The sequence below is a fragment of the Mustela nivalis genome, assembly GCF_964662115.1.
Source record: "Mustela nivalis genome assembly, chromosome: 8".
Taxonomy (NCBI): domain Eukaryota; kingdom Metazoa; phylum Chordata; class Mammalia; order Carnivora; family Mustelidae; genus Mustela; species Mustela nivalis.
The window spans coordinates 14,845,525-14,867,743 of NC_139027.1; the positions used below are offsets into that span (position 1 = coordinate 14,845,525).

The 22,219-nt window shown below is 50.8% G+C and overlaps 1 protein-coding gene across 1 annotated transcript; it reads right to left on the reverse strand.

Annotated features, from left to right (window-relative positions):
* Positions 1-289: 289 nt before the first annotated feature.
* Positions 290-21,928, reverse strand: LOC309870603 (uncharacterized protein; the record flags this gene model as incomplete). Its single annotated transcript, XM_082742991.1, has 4 exons — positions 290-2,673; positions 2,778-3,027; positions 3,157-3,442; positions 21,768-21,928. 4 exons carry the CDS (start codon positions 21,926-21,928, stop codon positions 2,132-2,134), a joined length of 1,239 nt encoding a protein of 412 aa, XP_082599117.1. The 3' UTR covers positions 290-2,131.
* Positions 21,929-22,219: the final 291 nt, after the last annotated feature.

Sequence of the window (22,219 nt, forward strand, 5' to 3'; positions counted from 1 at the left end):
TCCCTCTTCCTCTCCCCTTGCTTATAATAAATAAATTTAAAAAATAAATAAATAAAATCTTTTTAAAAAATAAATAAATAAAACCAGGATCCCTGGATGATGGACATTGGGGAGGGTATGTGCTATGGTGAGTGCTGTGAAGTGTGTAAGACTGATGAATCACAGACCTGTACCCCTGAAACAAATAATACATTAAATGTTTATTTAAAAAAAGAAGCCAAAAAAATCCATAAATGTCCAATAAATTTTTTTCCTTAAAAAAGTAAAAGGCTAAAGCAAAAATAAAACAAACAAAAAAAAAACCCAAAAAAACCCAGGGCCCGTGCAAAAGAAATACAGGCGTGCAAGACCCTCAGTTTGTTTGCCATCCCTGGCTCGGTTCTTGGGAAAGTCAGAAGCTAGAGTCCTTGCCCTGGGACCTGGCCCAGCTTTCGTGAAGGAGACGTTTGCACAGGTCTCGGAGTGTTCACTGTCCTCCACACCATAGTGAGAAGGGGTGGGGGAGGCCAGCGGGTGTGACCCTGCATCTCTGTAGCTGAGTGGCTCCTTGTTGCCGTCTCCGCAGGGAGATTGCGTTCATTGGGGTGGAGGGGCCTTGAGAGAGCAACAGCCAGGCACAGCCTTGCTGACACGTGGGACTGCCCACAGGACAGAAGCATAGCCTGCTACAGGCTCAGCCCTGGGAACAGCAAAGGGTGGCTTCTCGCCTTGGCCGACCTGGTGAGCTCATCTGTCCCTCTAACGTGCAGGCCAGAATGTTCCCAGTGCTGCAGAACGCTCAGAACTGGTCCCCTGTCCCCACCCCTGCCTGGTACAGCAGCGTAGAGATGCCTACAGCAGGGCTCTATTGGCCCGGCACCGCAGGGAGGAAGCAGAATTGGGGAGTTGCCTTGACCGTGAGGTGAAGCGTGGGCGTGAACCTCTCTGAACTTGGCTCTAGAGAACTCACATCTGACTCGACTGCCTTCCTCGGGTTAATGTTCCACTACAGCCTTGGACCTCTGCTCTGCAAGGCCTGGATGTTTCTACTCGATGCCACAGTTCAGCTCAGCACTGAGCTGGGGCAGGAGCTGATCCCCCCAATAGCCCGAGCGCAGGGCAGCTGCCAGGCGGGGGCCTTGTAGGGTAAAATGCTGCTGCACATGGGAAGGTACATCCCTGGGTCCAGGAGGAGAGACCTTGATCCCCAAAGGGCCAGGGGAAATGACTGCTTTCCTCTAAGCCAAGAGCCCACCGTGGATCGGATACATTCATACACACCGACATACAGTCAGTCACCTCGGACTTTGTATGTATCCATCTATGTGGTTTTTGGTCACTAAACAAAAGCCAGTGTGTCCCAGTGACTCTCAGTTCATTACTGGGTCCCAGGTGCTTGGTACAGAATTGTCACCCACCCCTTTCCCACATACACCCTCATTAACCTCTTAGCTGCTGGAGGCCAGGGGCCCAGAACTGAACGTTTGGGTCTCATTAGTGAAAGGGGTCCCATGAGAAGTCCCGAGGAGGACCTCTGTGAGGAGTGTTGTCCTTGGGCCCCAGCATCGCGTGGCCACAGAACTGACCACCAAGGCCTATGGCCTGTCCCCTGTCCCAGAGGGGAAGCGCGGACTTGCCCGAGCAGGAAGGCTTTTCCTCCAGCCGTGTGGTCCGCGCACGAGGGGATGGAAGGCGTGCTCAGTGAGAGTTCTCCCAGCAGATCACTCACTTCCCAGTAAAAGGCCATACAGCAGAGACACCAGGGAGCGGGGACCCCGGCCAGCTCCCCCTTGCAGCTGGGGAGGGGAGTTATGGCGGGGGGCGGTGGTGAAGGTCTCCTGCTCCAGAAGTGGAGAGAAAGAGGACAGAGCCTCCTGCGGGTGCTGGAGCCCCAGAACCTCCAGCTGGACCGTGGGCCCCGGCAGCTCTCCGTTTACTGCGGTGTCCCTGGTGCCTGCTGCGGAGCTGGCACTTAGCCAACATCTGAACGACTAAATGAGCGAGTGAGGCCAATGCATGGAGTCATCCAGGTCTCAGCAGCCCTCAGGCTGCCCTTGCTGGGTTCCCCACGCCCCTCCAGCTGGACAGATGGGGGTGCTGAGGCAGAGCCCAGGCAGCCCACTGGCCCTGGCACTTCCGAGCGGCTTGGACCTCAGGTTCTGGGCTCTGTGCGTGCCCTCTGGCCCCGGGCTTGAGCCTCGTCCTCATTCCCGGTGTCCTCCTCACGTCCAGCTTGCCCGTGGCCTTCGCCTCCTCCCAGCTCTCCAGGGTCTGGCAGACGCCAGGAGCAGGTGAGTGGCAACCTCCGTTCCTCTTCACGGAAGCCGGTGGAAGGTGTGTTGACAGGCCTCTGGGGTGCTCTAAGGGCAACAGTGGGGTTGTGGGGCCTGCCTCCCACCCAGAAGCCGTTCCTTGGCCTCCCTGCTCCGAGGTCCCAGCTGTGTCTGACTCCTTGGCCGCTAACCCCACCCCGTCCCCGCCTGACAGAGCTCGACAGATGGCTGGGGCCCACTGGCTGACTGGATCCACCTGTATTTCTAGATTCAGAGTCAGCGCAGGTGTGGATGCCGGCAGCCCTGGCGCTGCCTTGGTGTTTCACCCCTACGGACTTGGGCGATCTTTGTCGGACTCTGTGAAGTGCAGCGTATTGTCTGTCCGTGGCATTCGAGGAAACTGAGGCACGGAGGGTTGAAGCTACTGGCCCAGGACGAAGAGCAGAGCTGGCATTTTTCCGCACAGCCCCCCGGGGTCCCCATCGTGGCCCTCAGCCCCCCTCCCCTGCATTACGTGATACTCACCCCAGAGTGCTGGCAAGCAGGGCCTCTCCCAGCCTCGGTGAGCCCTCAGGAGGGAAGCCGGGCTCCAGGCCAGGACACGGGGCAGGGTGGTCTCGCCGGGGTGCCGGAGGCAGCCAGCCAGGCGCTGAGAGTTTACAGCTGTCCTCACAACGCCAGGGGCAGAATCAAAGGCTGTCCCAGCTGCCGAAGAGGGGCATCTCCATCTGTGCCTGCGTCCCTGTGAGGCCACCGGCTCTGTCCGCGAGGGGAGCTGCCAAGGGAAGAGAAATCTTCTGTCATCTTCCTGGAGCAAGAAGCAGCCCTCCTGCGACCCTTCCTGCCTGGACACCCTTCTCCCGCTCCACAGAAACCGGAGCCGGTCTTGCTTGAGGCTACCCACCGCCAGGCCACAAACAGCCTGTAAGGTGAGCACGGCCACCGGGCGCCCGAAAGCCTCTGCTGCTTGGAGTCGGAAGCCGCTCGAGGACTTCCCGCCGGGGTGTTTGTTGTCAGACTTTTGTACCGGCCGCACAGGTGGCCTGCTGCCCTCTGGCCCTTCGGAGCCCGTGGATCTTGTATCCGCTTTCAGAGCAGGCTGGGTAGGGGAGGTGATGGCATCCGACAGGGGCTGACAGGGGCTAAGCCCCACCCCCCACCCCAGCCCCCACCCCCCACCCCCCCACACCCTGCACAGAAGGAGGACACCATCTGCAGGCTCCAGGCAGGATCCTTCCTGGCCTCTTCCAGCTTCTGGGGCTTCTGGGGCTTTGTCTGTCTCCATATTCACACGACTTTCTCCTCTGCTCCGTGTCCATCCTCTGAGTGACTCTTACAAGAACCCTTGTCACTGGATGAGCCCATCTCACAATCCTTAACTTAATTACATCTACAAAAATCACCTTTTCCAAATAAAGTCACAGTCCCAGGTTCTGGGGGTCAGAATATAGACAGATCTTTTGGGGGGGGACCCCAATTCAACCCATGACAGGTCATTCCATAACACATGGCAGGTCTACACGGGCGGGGGTCTACCCTATCTGACCTCTGCTCCTCCTACCTCCTGGCCCTCAGACTCCAGCCCACTGCGGCCCACTCATGCACCCCACTCCCGCCCCAGGGCCCCCGCTGTTTCTCTCCGGCTCCGCGGGCACTGGTCCTGCTGCCTGGGAGAGGCGGACCGAGGTCTTTCCCAGAACCGCACACCGTTCCCGCTGTCAGAGCGTTCTGCAGGGAGTCGGTCTTCTGACTTGGAGGCCTCCCTAGCCATGTTGGCTCAACTTGCCACACTCTCCCAAGCACTTCCTCTCTGTCTCTTGCTGTGTGTTTCCCCCTGTGCTTATCACATGCTTATCACATTTTCCTCCTGTATCTTGTGTGCTGTCTGCCCTCCCCTGGGAGGCCGGGCTGTTTCTGCCAGTTCTGCTCCCTGCGTTGTCCCAGCAGCCAGATGCCTGGGGCCAGGCGGCCTTGGTTGAGCGCATGAATGCATGGAGGAGCGAATGGACACGTCTCTGGTCAGGCTGAGTTCTGAGTTCCCAGAAGCCTTCGTGGACATGCTAGCCCCACTTGCCTGAACTCCTGGTCTCGGAGTGCCTCCAAGTCAGCCTGTGAGCATCCTTCTTATCAAGTCTAGAAAGGGATCATGGTTGGTTCTGCAGATGCTCCCTGAGCCCACAGCCAAGTCAGCCCCCGGCCCTGGGCCTTTCCTGGCCCTTCTTCCTCCCACCTGGCCCATTCCTTCCCTGGTCACGTTCAGCCACGTGTGCCCAGGGGCCAGTGTGGGAAGCACGGGTGGGTCTTGCTGCCCCTGGGCACCCCCAGAACTGCCACGGGGGAGGAGTGGAGGATGGGGGCAGGTGCTTCTGATGCACGAAAGCCTGGGATGAAGGCCTCCAGGGTGGGCATTAAAGGAACACCCATGAGCAGGACTAAGTGTGGGCAGACTCCCCCAAAACATAACCCCTACATTTGGTGGAAAATCCCTAACCAGCAGTGTCTCCGCTTCAGAAGAGAAGAGACTTGGGCCTGGGGGTAGACGGGACGCTGGATTTCCCCGGGCAGCTGTGGCTGGCCTTCTGCTTCCTCCTCTCTCAAGTCACACACTCAAACACACGAGGGATAGCCAAAGTAGGATTTTTCCTCTGTACTGACCCTAAGAGCTCTGTGCTGGCTGCCTAGAGCACGGAGTTGAGAAGGATTCTGAGGTTCAGTCCAGGGATACGAGAAGCACAGTGGTCAGTTATGATGTCAGCCACAGGGACGGGAGGAGAGTGAGTGCCATGGATGGTGTGGGAAGGCGCGGTGAGATGACATGAGCTGGTGCTTCGGGCTCCCTGTCTACACGGGTCTATGGATGCTTGCTGTCCCACCAGAAGTCCTTGCTGATTTCTGTTGGTGACTCTGAGGCTGCTTGTGGGAGCTGCTGGCCGGGAAATCCTCATTGGCCCAGTGGAGACACGGCTCCTTTCCTAGGCTGCGGTGGAAGCCACAGGACAGTGAGCCGAGAGCCGGCACTGCCCTCTGACCAGTGTAGCGGTGACGTCTGCCAGCAGAGGCTTGCTTCTGGTCTGGGGCTTGGATCAGCACAGCCGTGGCCCTGGCTGGGCCTGGCCAAGTGCTCCCTGCCCCAGCTGCCAGAGGTGAGGGCTCGTCGGGACAGACATGGCGCCCAGCACAGGGCTCCTGGGAATGCTGGGTCGACTTTCCACAGCCAGAACGGTGGGATCAGCATCGATGCCTTGGCCCTCTAGGGAGGAGCTGCCCCAACATGACTAGAGCTTCAGTTTCCCCTCTGTGAGGCAGGGATCCCACCAGCTGTTGACTTTTCAGGTGGGGCAGGTACAGCTGTGCCAGTGGCGCAGAGCTGTGCCCACCTAGAGGAGGGACCGCCTTTTCCTGCTGTGCTCACAGGTGCCCTGTGGACTAGTGGTGGCTCTCTGGGGCTCCGGATCATGCTGAACCACAAGCTGCATCGTTACAGTTCTTCAGGCTCTAAATGAGGCGGGGAGACCCAGAAAGAGGGAGTCATTCCACGTGGCTCCAGGGAGGTGTCCTGGAGGGAGGGAGGGTCTGAGTGCGGCAGTGCGGAGCCCATAGCCATGACGACCACCACAGCCCGAGTCTGGACCGCTGACTTCCCCCAGAGGGACTGCGGCCCGCTCGGTGCCGCTGCCTTTCCCAGCACAGCACAGCTGTTTTCTTTCCTAGTTCTGTATTTTGGTTCCTGCTGACTCTTTGGTGACATAAATGCAAATGAGACAACAAGCACAACAACTTCAAAGCCAAGGAAGCCCGCGGAGGGGGCTGTCCCCACGGGACCCTGCTGGGCAGGGAAGCTGAGCCAGCCTCTCCCTCGGTGCCCGCCTCCCGGGCTCTGCCGGGTGAGGAGGACTTTCCAGGGCCCTGAGGCCCCTGAGCGGCCAAGCAGAGAGGGCAGCCAGGACCCAGAGTTTGGCACGAATCAACAAGGGCTAGCGCGGCTCATGGATGGATTTTCCACATTTGTTGTTGTTGTTGTTGTTTTTAACCACTGGGAACTTAATTCAAAGGTTTTCCTGTGTGAAGCCCCAGAATATAAAATGGAGGAAGGAGGGACCCAGAGCTTACTCCCTACCCACTTTGGGGGGCCCTCCTGAAACACTTTTTGGTCCACCAGTACTTGGAAAACTACTGCCCCACAGGATGTGACCCAGATGTTTACATCTGTTACATCTATCCGTCACTTTCTCTTGTGTCTGCCCAATGCCTCTGCAGCCCACACCAGGTTCTCCCCGTCCCTGTCCAGGCCCTCACAGGTTTGGACACCATCTGCTTTGTCATCCTGAATGCTAATCTCTGTCCTTTTCTCCCCCCCCCCCCCATTTTTTCTCCTGGAAAACTCCTTCTCATCCTTCAAGACCCCAGCATGGTCAGAGAAACGCACCTCCATCTCCCTCCTCCAGCCCCTCCCATGCAGAGACAAAGTGGCCTTTCTTCCTGCCTCTGTACTTCATCCCCCGCGACATCAAAGTAGTCCTTCTCCTGTGTTTGAAGTGCCCGTTTCCCTGTTTGTCCCCGCAAGTGTCTCATCTCCTCCGGAGTCGGCTGCCTCTTCACCTCCTGCATCCCCCGGGCTGGGAACCATCGTGCGGATCCGAGGGGCTGGGCTCACTGGACTCTGGGTTGGATCTGGGCCCCTGGACTGGGTTTGGAGGTCCAGCTCAGGGCCACCCCTCATGGCCACACACATGCATCATCGCTAATTTCCACATGAAGAGGGAGGCCCAGCGGAGGGAGGAGCCCTGGGTTCCCTCCATGTTTATGGTGTGGCATTGGAGCTGGGGGCGGGAGGGGAGGGATGGAGGGTGTCAGAGGCCTCATGAGGCCCCCCACCTTAGCTCTGGCCATCCTCCTCCGCCCCCAGCCCAGTGGGAAGGAGGCATCCATTCCAGGACGCTGGAGCAAAAGGTCACTTCCTGGGCCAGCGGTCGCCATGGCAGCATGACCCCCTCCCTTCCCCTCTCCCCCGGCAGCGACACACTTGCCAAGTGTCCTCACAAGCTCTGATTTTGTTCAAATTTACAGTTTCAGGCTAAGGAAGTTCTTGTGCCAGGGTTGGAGCCCTGGCCAGATCTCCAGGTGTCCTGGGAGGTGTAAGATGTGCCTTATTTGGGGGGTGGGGTGGGGTGGGGGGGCGGGGCGAGGTGTGTGTGGGGGGGAAGCTTCTGCAAGCCCCTGAGCCTTCTGCTTCAGTTTTCTCAGCTGTAAGAGAAGGAAGCTGACTTTGGTGGGAGGTGATCAAAACTGGCCTGAAGAAAGCTGAGGATTCTACAGACGTAAGGGGGCTTCTGCCAAGCAAACTACTTTGCCTGGAGAAAATGCTTTGATTTTTCTGTGTCAGACATGTTAAAGCTCTGGGTAAGATTTTTTGCTTGAGAAAAAAAAAATAAAGATTTTAACTGATTAAAAAAACAAATCTTGAAAATTTTGATGCATTTAGAAATCCAGCCAGTGAGTCCTGAAATTCTAGGAGGTTCTCAAAGAGTGGGACTGAGAGAAATTCAAGAGAAAAAGAGCTGGTTGTTTCCTAGCGGCAAACTTCTGCTGTGTTACAACATTACAAGGTGGGGGGGGGGGGCGCTGGAAAGCCTCTTTCCTCCCTGTCTCTTGCCTTCAATGTCAGCATTTCTCTCAGGTTAGGACTGACTAACTCGGATACATTGTTGTGCTCTTTGAATTCTCTGAAACCTTCCTCCTCCTTCTCCGTGGGTTCCCGGGTTCCCGGAATGGTCGGCTGAGCTTCTCCCTGGCCTATGAGAAGGAGGGGACAGATGCTGGGGAGGTAGAGTGGGGGTGGGGAGCGGCTGGAATGGGGGGAGGGGGTGTGGAAATGCAAGAGGGGCACAGGGACCTGAAGCCTGAGTGAGCACTGTCCCCTGGGGCCTGCGGCCTATTGGAGAGATTACTAAACTCTGCTGGAAAAGTTTCCATTTTTCTGCTCAGGCTCCTGGCATCCAATCCAGGCCAGAAGCAGGGGCTGCTGGGATGCCAACACAGGACTCGGGGCAAGAAAATGGAGGAGCTGTCACAGCCCGGAGCGAGGACACAGCCGTGCTGGCATGTCCCGCACTCCCCGCCACCACAGGGGCCACGGAGGTGCCTCTCCCCTGGGCACTGCTCCCAGCCACAGTGAGCTGCTTGGATTCATGCCAAGGTGGGGACATGAGCCTGCCCTACCCCCATCGTCCTGGTCATCCAGGTCAAGCCAATAGATGTGGGCACTTTAAAGTCAGATTCGGGCACATTCCACACTGGGCGTCTGTCTCAGGGGGAGAGAACTGGGATCGGAGACAGAGGCCAAAGGAACTTGGAAACTTCTCTGCAATGTTCTCCCCCTCCCCCTAAGAAAAATGTATTCTTGGACTACTTGGGAAATAATAATAATTAAAAAAAAATAAAGAACTTACTGTAAAAATATCAACTGTCTTACAACTGACTCCAGACATGTTCCTTTTTTGAGATGGGGGTCAGGACTGACTGGTTCAGATGGTTTCCCCTGACTCGTCAGGTAGTTTGGAATCAGATCTGGCTCCTTGTGCCTCAGATTCTCTATCTGTACAACAGAGAGGTGTACCCAATAGCCTCCAAGGTCCTTCAGCCCTGACATCAGATAACAAGAAGCTTTGCTGTGTGAGGCAGCAAACGGCCTGTCTGTCTGGCTTCCCTCGGGCCTTCTCAAGGTGGGGAGGGCTCACTTCAGCCGTAGTGTCCTCTGAGCCGCAAGCCTGCAGAGGCTTGGGGGTGCTCCCAGGGCCATGGGGGACAGAGCACCAGGTGAGCCGAGCTGCCCTTCCCGGAGAGAGTATGCCAGGCCTCAGAAAGCCTTCAGGGGGCCCCAGCGTCAGGGCAGTCAGGACAAACACTAGCATAGCATCGGGGTTAGTCATGTCCCTCTCCGGGTTTGGGATTGAACAGGCATGACCTGTGTGTGTCATTAAGACAGAGATGGTCTGGTTAGGGACATTGGCCCAATGACCCCGCCCCCAGCAACGATCGCTATGACAACAGCTCAATAGGGTCCCAAGGGCCTAAGAATCCAGCTTTCACTGAGCGCGAGGTTGGCTGAGGTCAGACAAAGAGGGATTAATAGAGCCCTGTTCTCATTAAGCCACAAAGCGTCATTATTACAAGTCGGAATGGCCCTACCAGGAGATGCACCATGTTTTCAAGTCAGAGAGAGCCCAGTCCGCCTAAAGAATGGTTCCAGCATCAGCCTCCAAGTCACCCTCAGCCCAGAATCAGAGGAGGAGGAGAAAACACGAGAAATACCCCAAGTGTCCCACAGACAGTTACATAAAGGGTAGTATAGACAAACCACAGCCCGGTCACACTCAGGCACACACAGACGTTCATGATATCATCACACGGAACTCCTCACAGCACACAGAAACATGTTACAACATCTGTCCGTGAGAGCACACTTTTTTTTAAAGGATCACATATATATACATTGTATATATATCTATATCCGTATACACTTTTTTTTAAAGGATCACATATATATACATTGTATATATATCTATATCCGTATCTGTATCTATATGAATCATTTACATATATATGAATGCACAATACAAATACAGAAGAAGATATTTTAAAATGGTGTCAGTGATTATCTTTGGAAAGTGTCATATTTTCCTTTTGGTTTATCTGTGTTTTTCTTATAATGAACATATACTGATTTCTTTTGCATTTCTAAAAACTTATTTTCTTAAACATTGGTATAGAGAATTAGAGGGTGGTCATCTTTTCCCTCTGTTAAACTTCCGTTAGTAAAATTCATGAAAGGACATTGATTTGGAGGGTCAAGTTTTCTTGAATATTTATATGCTAGTATTTATAATGCAATATTAATTCAAGAATATATATTTTTAAAATTTTGCATCCACCAGTATATAAGGAAATCATTCTAAACAAGACTGCATATCCACATGCTTCCTGACAACAGCGCATTGAAAAGAATATATCATTAGCTTTATCCTTGTGAAGCGTCCGAATTCTACCATATTAGGTCATAGTCTGATCATCAGGCTATTGGACGAGCCGAGTGTTTCTGCCAGCCGTGAATGAATGGTCTCAGATTACCCAATTTACGGAATATCTAGACCTGCTTTTTGTAAAATTTTCAATGTGTCCCACTGCAGAAAAACCGGCAGTATGAGGACCCTTCCTGGAGAAGCTCTTTTCTGTTCTTTATAGTCTGATGCTTCAAATCTGCTATCATCTTGGACAAAGACGCGGATAGTGGACTTGTTCAAAGTGTGAGTAAATTAAGAGAACGGATGGCTGAGTGGGCTAAGATCCAGAGTTGGGGATGTGTTCAAAATTACCAGCTCCTGTAGGCTGGGGTCAAATCATGTAGCCTCACGTTAAGTCACGTTAAAGAGCTCAGACTTTATCCTGAGGGCAAGTGGGAGCTATTGAAGAATTTCAAGAAGGGAAGTGAGGTACTCCTATTGGTATTTTAAAAAGGTGACTACAAGGACAATTTCACATGGAGCAAAACGGTTGGCAGGATGAGACGGTGTCTGGAAACACGAAGGGAAGGGGATTCAACTGTGGATAGATAGGTTCTTGGGGAGTACATGCTCTTCTAGCTGATGAGTCCAAATACCTTCTCCCCTTAGAAGAAGCCATAGGAGAAATTTTTTTCTAGCCTCTCCACCAGCAAAAGGGAGGCTTCCCCTAAGTTGTAGATAAATCTTTATTCCATCGGCCTATGAATCTTGTAACTAATTGCATTACTGACTTCACCCTTAGTTCTCTGTCAGATGCTACTTTCGTTTTGGCTAGAATTCTTTACATATAGTGTCCTTCTTATTTGAATTTCCAGAAGTTGCATCAGATTATGTTTGGATCAATGTGTAGTATTAATAAAGAAAAATTCTTTAAAATTCTCAGATCAAAAAAACAAAAAAGAGGTTTTGCTATTTTGGTATGGGTGTATTTCTCTATGCTAAATATTGCCTTATAGAACAGGGAAGTTGGGACATCTGGGTGACTCAGTTGGTTAAGCAGCTGCCTTCGACGCGGGTCATGATTCCAGGATCCTGGGATCAAGTCCCACATCAGGCTCCTTGCTCAGCGGGGAGCTGACTTCTCCCTCTGTCTGCCTCTCCCCCTGCTTGTGCTCTCTCTCTCTCTCTCTCTCTCTCTGACAAATAAATAAATAAATAAAAGTCTTTTTAAAAAATGCTAAAAAAAAACAAAATAGGGAAGTCTGTGACACCCAAAGTATAAACTACCAAAGAAAAACAAAATACACTGAACGACATAACAATTTAAAACTCCCATGCTTCAAAGGACACTGCCGAATAAGTGAAAACGTAGCCCATAGGATGGGAAACAGTATTTGCAAATCATAGATCTGATAGGGGACCTGTAGCTGGAGTCCATAAGGACCTCTTACAACTCAATCATAAACAAACAATCCAGTTACAAAATGGGGAGAGAATCTGAATTGACGTTTCTCCAAAGAAGATGCAGGAATGGCTAATAAGCCCATGAAAAGATGCTCAGCATCATTAGCGGGAAATGCAAATCGAAAGCACCATGAGATACCACTTCACACTCACGAGGATGGCTAACATGAAAAGACAGATAGTAACAAGTGTTGGGAAGATGTAGAAAAGTCCAAGCCTTCACCCGGGGCTGCTGGGAACATAAAGTGCTGCGTCTACTTTGGAAAAGAGTCTGGTAGCTCCTCAAAAATGTTAAAGATAGAATTACCATACGATTCAGCAATTCTACTGCAGGTATACATCCAAGAGAAATGAAAACCTGTGTCTGCACAAAAACTTGTGTGTGAACATTCAGAGCAACGTTACTCATCATAGTCAAAAGGTAGCAACAACCCCAATGTCCATCAGTTAGTCAATGGATAACCAAAATGAGGGAATATTATTTGGCCATAAGAAGAATGAAATGCTGACACATGCTAGAACATAGGGGAACCTCGTGCCAGGTGGAAGAGGCAGCGAACAAAAAGCCATAGATTTGATCGTTTCACTGGTATGAAATGGTCCAGAATGGGCAAATGTATAGAAGACAGAAAATGGATCGAATGCTTAGGGCTGGGGGGTTGGGGAGATTGGCATATGGTAGCCAAAGAGTGTGGGGTTTCTTAGGTGGTGAAAAATGTTCTGAAATTGATTGTGAGGGTGGTTGTGCAACTCTGTGAATGTAGTAAGAACCACTGACTTGTGCATTTTAAGTGGGAGAATTGTATAGTATGTGAATCGTGTCTCAACAAAGCTTGTTAAAAGAATCCTGGGATGTCGCCATGCTTGGCCCACTCAGTAGACAGACTGTTCTTGGCAACCCTGGTCTACACGGCAGCGGACACGGGTTTCCGCTCCAGCTCAGCCACTTCCCCGCTGGGCACCCTTCTCACGCGAGTCCCTTCACCTCCCCAAGATGGAGACAGGGGTACTAGATGCTCCACGGGCTCGTGCTGGGCCTAAGAGGGCCAGAGGGCCAGTAGGGACAGACCCTCCTCTTCTCTAGAGGGCCCTCCAAAGCCCCCCACCCCCAAACTTCCTAAATGACTGGACCTTGCAGTTTTTCTTTATGGGAATGGACTGCCATTGGCCTTGTTAATGTGTAAATATTTTAAATAACAGTACTTCAGACTTCACAGGTCTGAGAAACTCAGAGAAGGTGCTGGAAGGCAGGAGTGTAGCTGGGGCCACTTTTTTTTTTTTTCTTCACCCGTGTTCCCCAGGGAGTCTGGCCCAGGTTGGCCCTGGGATGGTCTGAGGGGCAGCTGTCTCTCTGTCAATGGTCATCTCGTCGCTTGAACCTCAGCTGAGGAATGAAAAGCTTCTCAGTCTTGTGTGTCTCTCAGGCCCTAGATAAGCTGTCCTACCTTTTAAAAAAAAAAAAAAAGATTTATTTATTTGAGAGAGAGTGAGCTCGAGGTGGGGAGGGGCAGAGGGAGAAGGAGCTGCAGACTCCCCGCTGAGCAGGGAGCCTGATGCCATGTGGGGCTTCATCCCAGGACCCTGAGATCACAAGGCAGATGCTTAACTGACTGAGCCACCCAGGTGTCCCATAAGTTGCCCTCCTTTTAAACAATCCCTGGGAACAGCCTGGGTCTGGAGTTCCTAGTCATAAAATAATGGGAAGTCAGTGTGAGGCCACTGCTGTTCCAGGTGTGGGGACAGAGGCACAGAGGTCGGCAGGCCCGGCCACGGTGGTCCCCCCTGCCCAGTTCTCTGGAGGATTCTGATACGTTTGCGGACCCCCACTAGGGTGCTCTGCTCTGCTCGCAGTTCAAGTGCATTCCCAGCAACAAATTAATGAGGTGGATATTATTTCCCCTTCTACAGATGAGAGCACGGAGACTTGCCCAAGGTCGCTGGGAGAGTAAACAGCTGGGATTCAAACACGGCCCCTCTGGTGTCAGGGCCCATGCTCTTTGTCCTGGACGGGTCCCCCAGTTTCTCCATTTCAGAAGTCAAGCAGGTCACAGGGAGAGGGCTCACCCCACCCCCACACCCCATGAGGGACTTGGCTCCAGACGCTGGAAGTCCAGAGTTTGCTTGGGCCTGGCCTGGTGGTGCGGCTGCCCCTCCCCATCCCCCTCCCTTCCCCGCCTCACTCACTTCCTCCTCCCAGTGCTCCATTCCCGCCCCGCCCCACCCCAGCCCGGGTCTGGCCCTCTCTCAACTGGGGTTTCAGCTTCCATGGGAGAGAAGGAGAAAGCGTTATGGAAGTCCCCAATTCTAAGCCTTGAGTCTATCTCTTAGGAAGTCTTTTGTTGCCAAAGAAAATGAAACAGATGTCTGGCAATAGCTTCACAGGTTTCCTGCCAAACCAGGGGAGAGCTTGTCTTTGGTTTAGAAGCAGCCAAGAAAGACAAGTCCCAGCCCATATCATTCCCAGGAAATGCGCAAACACACACACACACGGCTTCTCAAACCTGGGAGGCCTGCACTCCTGTGGCCTCTCTCACCAGGATTCCAACATCATCTGTAGAAACAGGCCGCCCCCTTTCTCCATCTGTCTCCGTCTTTCATCCTCTACGGCTCCCCCTGTTCCCCACCACTCCCCCTGCTCCCCATCATCTAGTGACTCTATGGCCTCTTGGCCTGGCAAGCAAGCCCAACTTCCTTGCTGGGCTTGTTTCCCAGCACGCTATAGGCACACTTTTGTGTGTGTGGTAAAACACACATAATGTAAAATTTACCCTTTTAGCCATTTTACAGTGTTAAATCCTGTGGGTTGGTACATTCGCGATGTTGTACACCCATCACAACTACCTACTTCTGATCATTTCATCACCCCAGAAAGAGAGCCCATAGTCATTAGGCAGACAGAAATGGTTGTTCCCCATTTCTCCAGCCCTCTGTCCCTGGCAAACACGGATCCACTTTCTGTCTCTATAGATTTTCCCATTCTGGACATTTCATATAAATGGTTCATACAGTACGCGGTCTCCTGTATTGGGTTTCTTCTGCTCTGCATAAAGTCCTCAAGGTTCTCCCATGTTGGAGCACACATCAGTACTTCCTGGGCTGATGCCCTCTGGCTGAAAATATTTCACTGTGTGGATCTAGAACCTTTTGTTTATTCCCCCATCAGCTGATGGACCTTTCAGCTGTTTCCATCCATGAACGATTTTATGAATGGGGCTACCGTGAATACTCTTTAAATTTTTATTTATTTTTAAGTATGCTCCACGCCCAACATGAGGCTTGAACTCACAACACTGAGATCAAGAGTCATGTGCTCTACCAACTGAGTACCTCTACCATGAATATTCCTGTGCGAGTTTTGTTTGAACACCTGTTTTGAATTCTGTGGGGGCATATACTGTGAGTGGAATTGCTAGATCTTCTGATAATTTTTTGTTGAACTTTTTGAGGGAACCACCAATTTTTTCCCTCAGCAGCTGTACCATTTTATATTCCCACCAGCCGTGTGTGAGGATTCCAATATCTCCATAACCTCACAAACTTGTTATTTTTCCAATTTGTTTAAATTAAAGCCGTTCTAGTGAGTGTGAAATGGTATCTCATTGTGGTTCAGATTCTCATTTTCCTGATGACTACTGGTGTTGAGCATATTTTCATGTGCCATTTGTGTATCTTCTTTGGAGAAATGCTTGTCAAAGTCCTCTGGGCATCTTTTAAATTATGTTTTATTTTATTGTTGAGCTATCAGAGCTCATTATGCATTCTGGATACCAGATTGTTATCACATATATGGTTTACAAGTACTTTCTTCCATTCTCTGAGTAGATGTTCTATTCCCTTGGTGATGTCCTTTGAAGCACAATCTCCTTTGATTTTGATGACATTAAAATAATTTTTTTTTTGCTGCTTGTGTTTTTTGGGGCATATCCAAGAATCCATTGCCAAATCCAAGGTCATGAAAATCTACCCCTATGTTTTTTTTTCTAAGGATTTTACAGATTTAGCTTCTATATTAATTTAGGTCTTTGATCCATTTGGAGACAATTTTTGTATATGATTTTGAGGCATGATCCAAGTGTGTTCATTTGCATTTAGATACCCTCTCTGGCACCATTTGTTGAAAAGACTATTCTTTCTGCATTCAATGCTCCTGGCACCTTTGTCAAAAATCAATTGACCATTTAGATGTACACATTTATTTTTGGACACTCAGTCCATTCCATCGATCTATATGTCTATCCTCGTACTAGTACCCCACTATTTTGTTTAAACTCTGGTATATATTTTTTCAATTTTTTATTTGAATTCTAGGTATTTAACATTTGGTGTAATATTGGTTTCAGGAGTAGAATTTAGTGATTCATCACTTACATACAACACCCAGGACTCATCACAAGTGCTCTCCTTAATACTCATCACCTAACTAGCCCATCCCCTTCCTACATCCCCTCCAGCAACCTCTGTTTGTTGTCTATAGATAAGAGTCTCCCCCTCTTTTTTCAATCCTCTTTCCCTATGTTTTGTTTCTTAAATTCCATATATGAGTGAGATCATATGATAACTGTCTTTCTCTGATTGACTTATTTCACTTAGCATAATACACTCTAGCTCCATCCACATTGTTGCAAATGGCAAGATTTCATTCTTTTTGATGGCTGAGTAATATTCCATTGTGCGTGTGTGCACGTATGTGCATCTCACATCTTTATCCATTATTAGTCCATGGACATTTGGGCTCTTTCCACAATTTGGCTGTTGTTGATAATGCTGCCGTACATATCAGGGTACACGTGCCGCTTCAAATTTTTGTATCCTTTGGGTAAATACCTAGTAGTGCAATTGCTGGGTTGTAGGATAGTTCTATTTTTTTTTTTTAATTTTTAAAATTTATTTGACAGACAGAGATCACAAGTAGGCAGAGAGGCAGGCAGAGAGAGAGGAGGGGAAGCAGGCTCCCTGCTGAGCAGAGAGCCCAACTCGGGGCTCGATCCCAGGACCCTGGGATCATGACCTGAGCCGAAGGCAGAGGCTTTAACCCACTGAGCCACTGAGGCTCCCCACAGAATATATATTTTAAAATTTCCACTTAACACTTATAGAAGTTACTTAGGTGCTAGGCTGTAAAGGAAGATTTTAAAATTAAAGAAAGCAGAAATCATATGGATCCCCTTTCCCAGACCATAATGCAATAAGACTAGAAATGAACCACAGAAGGATAAAAATAATAATAATAGTGGTAAAACCTTGGAAGCAATAGCACCAACATGTCAACACTACCAGTATTTAAAATAGCTCCTCACTATTGAAAGCAGAAATCATATGGATCCCCTTTCCCAGACCATAATGCAATAAGACTAGAAATGAACCACAGAAGGATAAAAATAATAATAATAGTGGTAAAACCTTGGAAGCAATAGCACCAACATGTCAACACTACCAGTATTTAAAATAGCTCCTCACTATTAAACAGGAAATAAAAACTTCCGAGTTAGACTTCTAAAAAATTAATGAAAATGAGAAAATTATGAAATCTGTGGGAGGTGACCCAAACTGTGCCATAGAAAATTCTGTAGCCTTACCTATTTTTAAAAGTAACAACAAAAAAGGGGAAGTAAATTAGAAATGTGCTTCTAAAAAAAAAAAAAAACAAAACCCTAAAAGAGAAAAGGATCAAGTTAAAGCGGAAGTTAATGAATTAGATGGAAAAGAAGTAAAATAGATCTTTAAAAACAAAACTCAATTTTTAAAAAAGATGAATTGAATACATTCCTGACAAATATAACCAGTTAAAAAAAGAGAATAAAGGGGTGCCCGGGTGGCTCAGTCGGTTAAGTGTCTCCCTTTAGCTCAGGTCATGATCCCAGGGTCCTGGGATTGAGCCCCCCTCAGACTCCCTACTCAGTGGGGAGCCTGCTTCTCCCTCTGCCTGCCGCTCCCCCTGCTAGAGCTCTCTCTCTCTGACAAATAAATAAAATCTTAAAAAAAAAAAAAAAAAGAGAGGGAGAGAGAGACAAAAAAAAAAAAAAAAAAAAACAATCCTAGAAATGAAGATTGCACATTAGCCAACAATATGAAGACAATGGTTAAAGTTATAAAAGAGTGTGACATGTATTTGACATCTGGACAACTTTCTAGAAAAATATAAATGATCGAAATTAACTTGAAAAGACCTAGAAAAACATGAGGAAATGCATGTTCATCGAAGAACCAGAATAATTACAATGAGCTAATAAGCCCCTCCAGAGAGTGGGACATTTCTGAGGTGAGTGGTCGGTGGGATGGGGTCCCAGCGTGAGAAGGGCGAGAGGCAGGCCTGGGGACTGGCCAAGGGCTGCATCATTTTTACAGCACGTCTGTTCTGATCTCCACATGAGCCTGGGGACCCACTTCTTGGATTCAGGCTCTGGGCTTCCTCCTTTCTTCTCTCTGAACTTGGGACCCTTAAGCCTCAGGTCTAAGGGCCTCTTCCTCAAGCTGAGCCCAAACACCAACGCCAAGAGAAAATGTCCTTCAGGAACAGGCAGGAACGTCAGCAGGAGCTGCCTCTCACGTAGTAGCATAAATAACACCTTGGGCTTCCATTAAGAGGAAACGAGGTACCCCACGTAAACCTCCTGGAACGTAGCCATGCAGCGTGTTCATGTAGAGCTGACCATGGGACAAAACACCTGTGTCCGATGCAGGTGACTCTCCGGGGACTCGGAGGCCCGGCCCAACCCCACAGCAGCATCCCTGCCTGCTGCAGCGCCCTGTGGGCAGTCTTTGGCTCTCTGCCCCTTGAGAACCACACAACAGGACTTCCTTGAGCCCAGTGAGCAAAGGCCCATGCGCTTTCTGACCCAAAGGGAGAGGTGATGGAGGCCTTCGGCAGGACTGAGACTTCAGAGCCCGCACCTCGGGTCCTGATGGACCACTGAGTTTCCTCCCAGGAAGGCTCATTCTCTCTCTCTCTCTTTATGGTTTTATATATTTATTTGAGAGGGAGAGAGAGCACAAGCATGGGGAGGGGCAGAGAGAGACGCAGACTCCCCCCAACCCGAGCAGTGACCCCAGGATCATGACCTGAGCTGCAGGCAGATGCCCAACTGAGTCTCCCAGGTGCCCCAAAGCTCATTCTCTTGAGGCCCATGTAGTCCAAGCCCCTGGAGCTCGATGAGGCCTTTGGGAGAGCCCCTAGCACGTTTTCCTAGCACTGAAGCCCCTCAGCTTCATTCCACAAGAAGACAGAAGAAGGAAAAGCTGGCTGTGCTGCTCCATGATTGGCTCAGGGGAGCTCGCCCACCTCCGAAAGGCACTGAGCCGTCTTGCCCTAAATCCTCTCCACCTGCTTATCCAGGACAGCTACAGGGAGGAATGGAAATCATACAGAAGAGATAAGCTTTCAAGGAACCAAGGCCAGTTAACTCCTGAGGCTTCCAGGCTGGCCGGGTTTTGAGCCCTCATTTCTCCCAGGGGACTCTGGGGCAGGTCCTCCACTTCATGGGGCGGGAGGGGCGGCGCTCCAGCTCCTTCCCTTAGGTTTGCCCATCTGCTGGACCAGAAATCCCTGGAGGCTGTGGGGGGTGTCACTGGAGGTGGAGAGCAGCCCCGGGCAGCAGGGCTGACCTCTCGAAGCAGCGGGCATCTTCGGGGTGAATGAGCCTCAACTCGTGGTTCCTTTTTTTAAAAATCGACTTTATACTTTACAGCAATTTGTGGCTCACAGCAGAATTAAATAGGAAGTACAGAGAGTTCCTATGTCCCCTCTGCCCGCATACACAGCCTCTCCCATTATCACCACCCCCGGCAGAGTGGTACATTTGTTGTAAATGATGAACCTGCGTAGACACGTCATCTCACCAGAGCCCAGGGTTTTACATCAGGGGTCACTCTTGGAGGTGTATGTTCTGTGCGTTTGCACGAATGTGGAATGACACGTATCCATCCTTACAGTTTCACGCCGTAGTCTCACTGCCCTCAACGTCCCTCGTGCTCCCTCTGTCCATTCCTCCTCTCCCTCAGCCTGATCTGGCTACCGTCGCCATAGCTGTGCCTCTTGTAGAAGGTCCCACTGTTGGGAGGAGAGGGTGTGGAGCCTCTTTTAAAGCTTCTTTCGCAGGCTTTTCAGGCTCCTCTTTGGAAGGAAGGTCTTCTCATACCTCGATGATTCATTTCTTTTTTGTGCTGAGTAACGTTCCATTGTCTGGATAGATCACTGTGTGTTTATCTGTTCGCCTACCGAAGGACGTCTTGGTTACTTGGATACTCCCACGTTTTGGAAATTGTGAATAAAGCTGCTATAAACATAGGTGTGCAGGTTTTTGTGTGGCTCTGAGTTTTTCATCCCCTCGGGTAAATACCGAGGAGCAGGACTCTGGGACGGAAGGCCCAAGAGGACATTTACTTCTGCACTGTGGTTCCTTTTCCAGCAGCTTTATGGGTGTGTGATTTACATACAGTAAAATTCCCCTATTTTAAGCGTACAATTTAATGCATTTTGCTTATAGCCATGCTCAAATCTTAGAGTGTTTCCATCACCTCAGAAAATTTCCTCAGGCGCCCTTACCCAGCCCCAGCCCCCGGCAGCCACTGATCTGCTTCCTGTCACAATAATTTTGCCTTTTCTAGAATTTCATCTAAGAGGAATCGCCCCGTTTGCAGTTTGGGGGTCTAGGTTTCTTCACGTCGGCTGTTTCTGAGGACGCCATGCCGTCATCTTCGTTAGCATTTTCCTCTTCTTTGCTGAGCAGGATTGCACTGTTTATGGGCGTCCTGGCTGGTTATCTGCTGACAGGCTCGGGGAGACGTGGGTTCCGTCCTTCGGTTGGGTGTGTTCTGAACGATGGAGCCATGAACGTGTGTATGTGTCTTTGTGGGTGTAGCTTCCTCCAAAGGGGAATGCAGGAACCCCGATGCCCGTCCTGGGAGACGAGCAGGCTGGAGGAGGCCTGAGGCATAAAGAGGAAGGGGCATCACGTCCAGGCCCTCTTCACAGTCTGGGCAGGCCACAAGCAGCCAGAAACTTCTCTCCACCCCCGCTTCCTTCCCCAGCCCCGCCTAGCCAGTGGCTCCGTACAAAAGGTCAAGGGCCAGGAGAGGGAAGCCATTGTTTATTTCCTTGTCTCCATGGTGCTGGGAAAGCCGTACTTGGTTTGGGGTTCGGGGTGTGCTGGGACAAGCTCCCTGCTGCATGGCTTTGCAACTGCTACTAATAACGCTCATCAGAATGACGTCTTCTCCAGAGGTTTGTTTCCAGCACGTTCCATCTGCCCTCCCTCTGGTCACCCTCTGATGACGCCCCCTTCCATGACCCCCACCCCACGTGCGGTGGCCGAGCAGGCTGCGTAGCCCCGTGCGGCAGAGGGGCCAACAGCAGCCCAGAGAAGCCGAGACGCTGGCAGAGAACGCCACAGCCTCTCACCACTGGCCACCCTCATACAGCAGGCCCCATCGGCTTCATCTTCCTGATGAAGAGAAGGAGCACGCGGACCCTAGAATTGCTGACAGTGCGGCAAACAATGGAGTCACGACGCGCTTTGGTTCTGCCTGCGGAGTGTGTACCAGGCATCAGGTCCTGATCATAGGAACGGTACAAACAGGAACTCATTTTCTCCTATAACTACCCTACTGAAGATTACCATCCCCATTTTATAGGTAAGAACACTGAGGCACAGAGAGGGTGGGTAAGAGGCCTGGGGCCACAAAGCCAGCCGCCGGAGAGCAGAGACTGACCCAGCCCTTCAGCTGCAGCACGCTGCTGCCCGTGGGTCGGCTCGCCTGTTTCATTCAGTCATTAATCTGTAAAACCGCTTCACTGAGATATAATTGAACACTATAATTTAATTTAAAATTCACCCATTTTAAAAGTGCAGTAGAAGAATGTCAGTGGATTTGCAGCATGGTGCAGTTATCGCAACAAAGCCCCCGAACATCCTCTGTCCATCTGCAGTCCCTGCTCGTCCCGACCCCCAGCCGGAGGCGAGGACCATCTCCGTTCCATCTCTGCAGGGCGGCCTCTTGAGGAAACATCCTGGGAACAGAACGCTGTGCTCCGTGGTCTCTCCGAGTCCGGTACCTTCCACTCCGCACGAGGTTTCTGAGATCGGTCCACGCCGTGCGGGCGGCAGCACTTCCCTCTTGTTTATTGCTGAGTAACACCGCGCGGCGTGGCGAGCCCACGTTGTCCTTCCCATCACCCGCTTGTGGGCTTGGTGGTGGTTTCCCCTTCTTGGCCATGGCGAACCGAGCTGCTGTGCACATTTGTGTTCAATGCGTTGTGAGGACATGCGGTTCCCTCTCCCTTCGGTGTGTTCGTAGAAACCGAATGGCTGGGTCATATGCCAAATTCATGTTCACCTTTGAAAAAACTGCCAGACTCTCACTGTGGTGCTGAAGCGTTTTTTGTTTTGTTCCCGTGCCTGTGGATTTTATGGTCGCGGGGACCCGGGCTCCTGTCCGAGGGCCACCCATAAAACCAGACGAGCCTGATGAGGATCCCAGACCATCAGGGAGTAAAGCGAGGCCCTC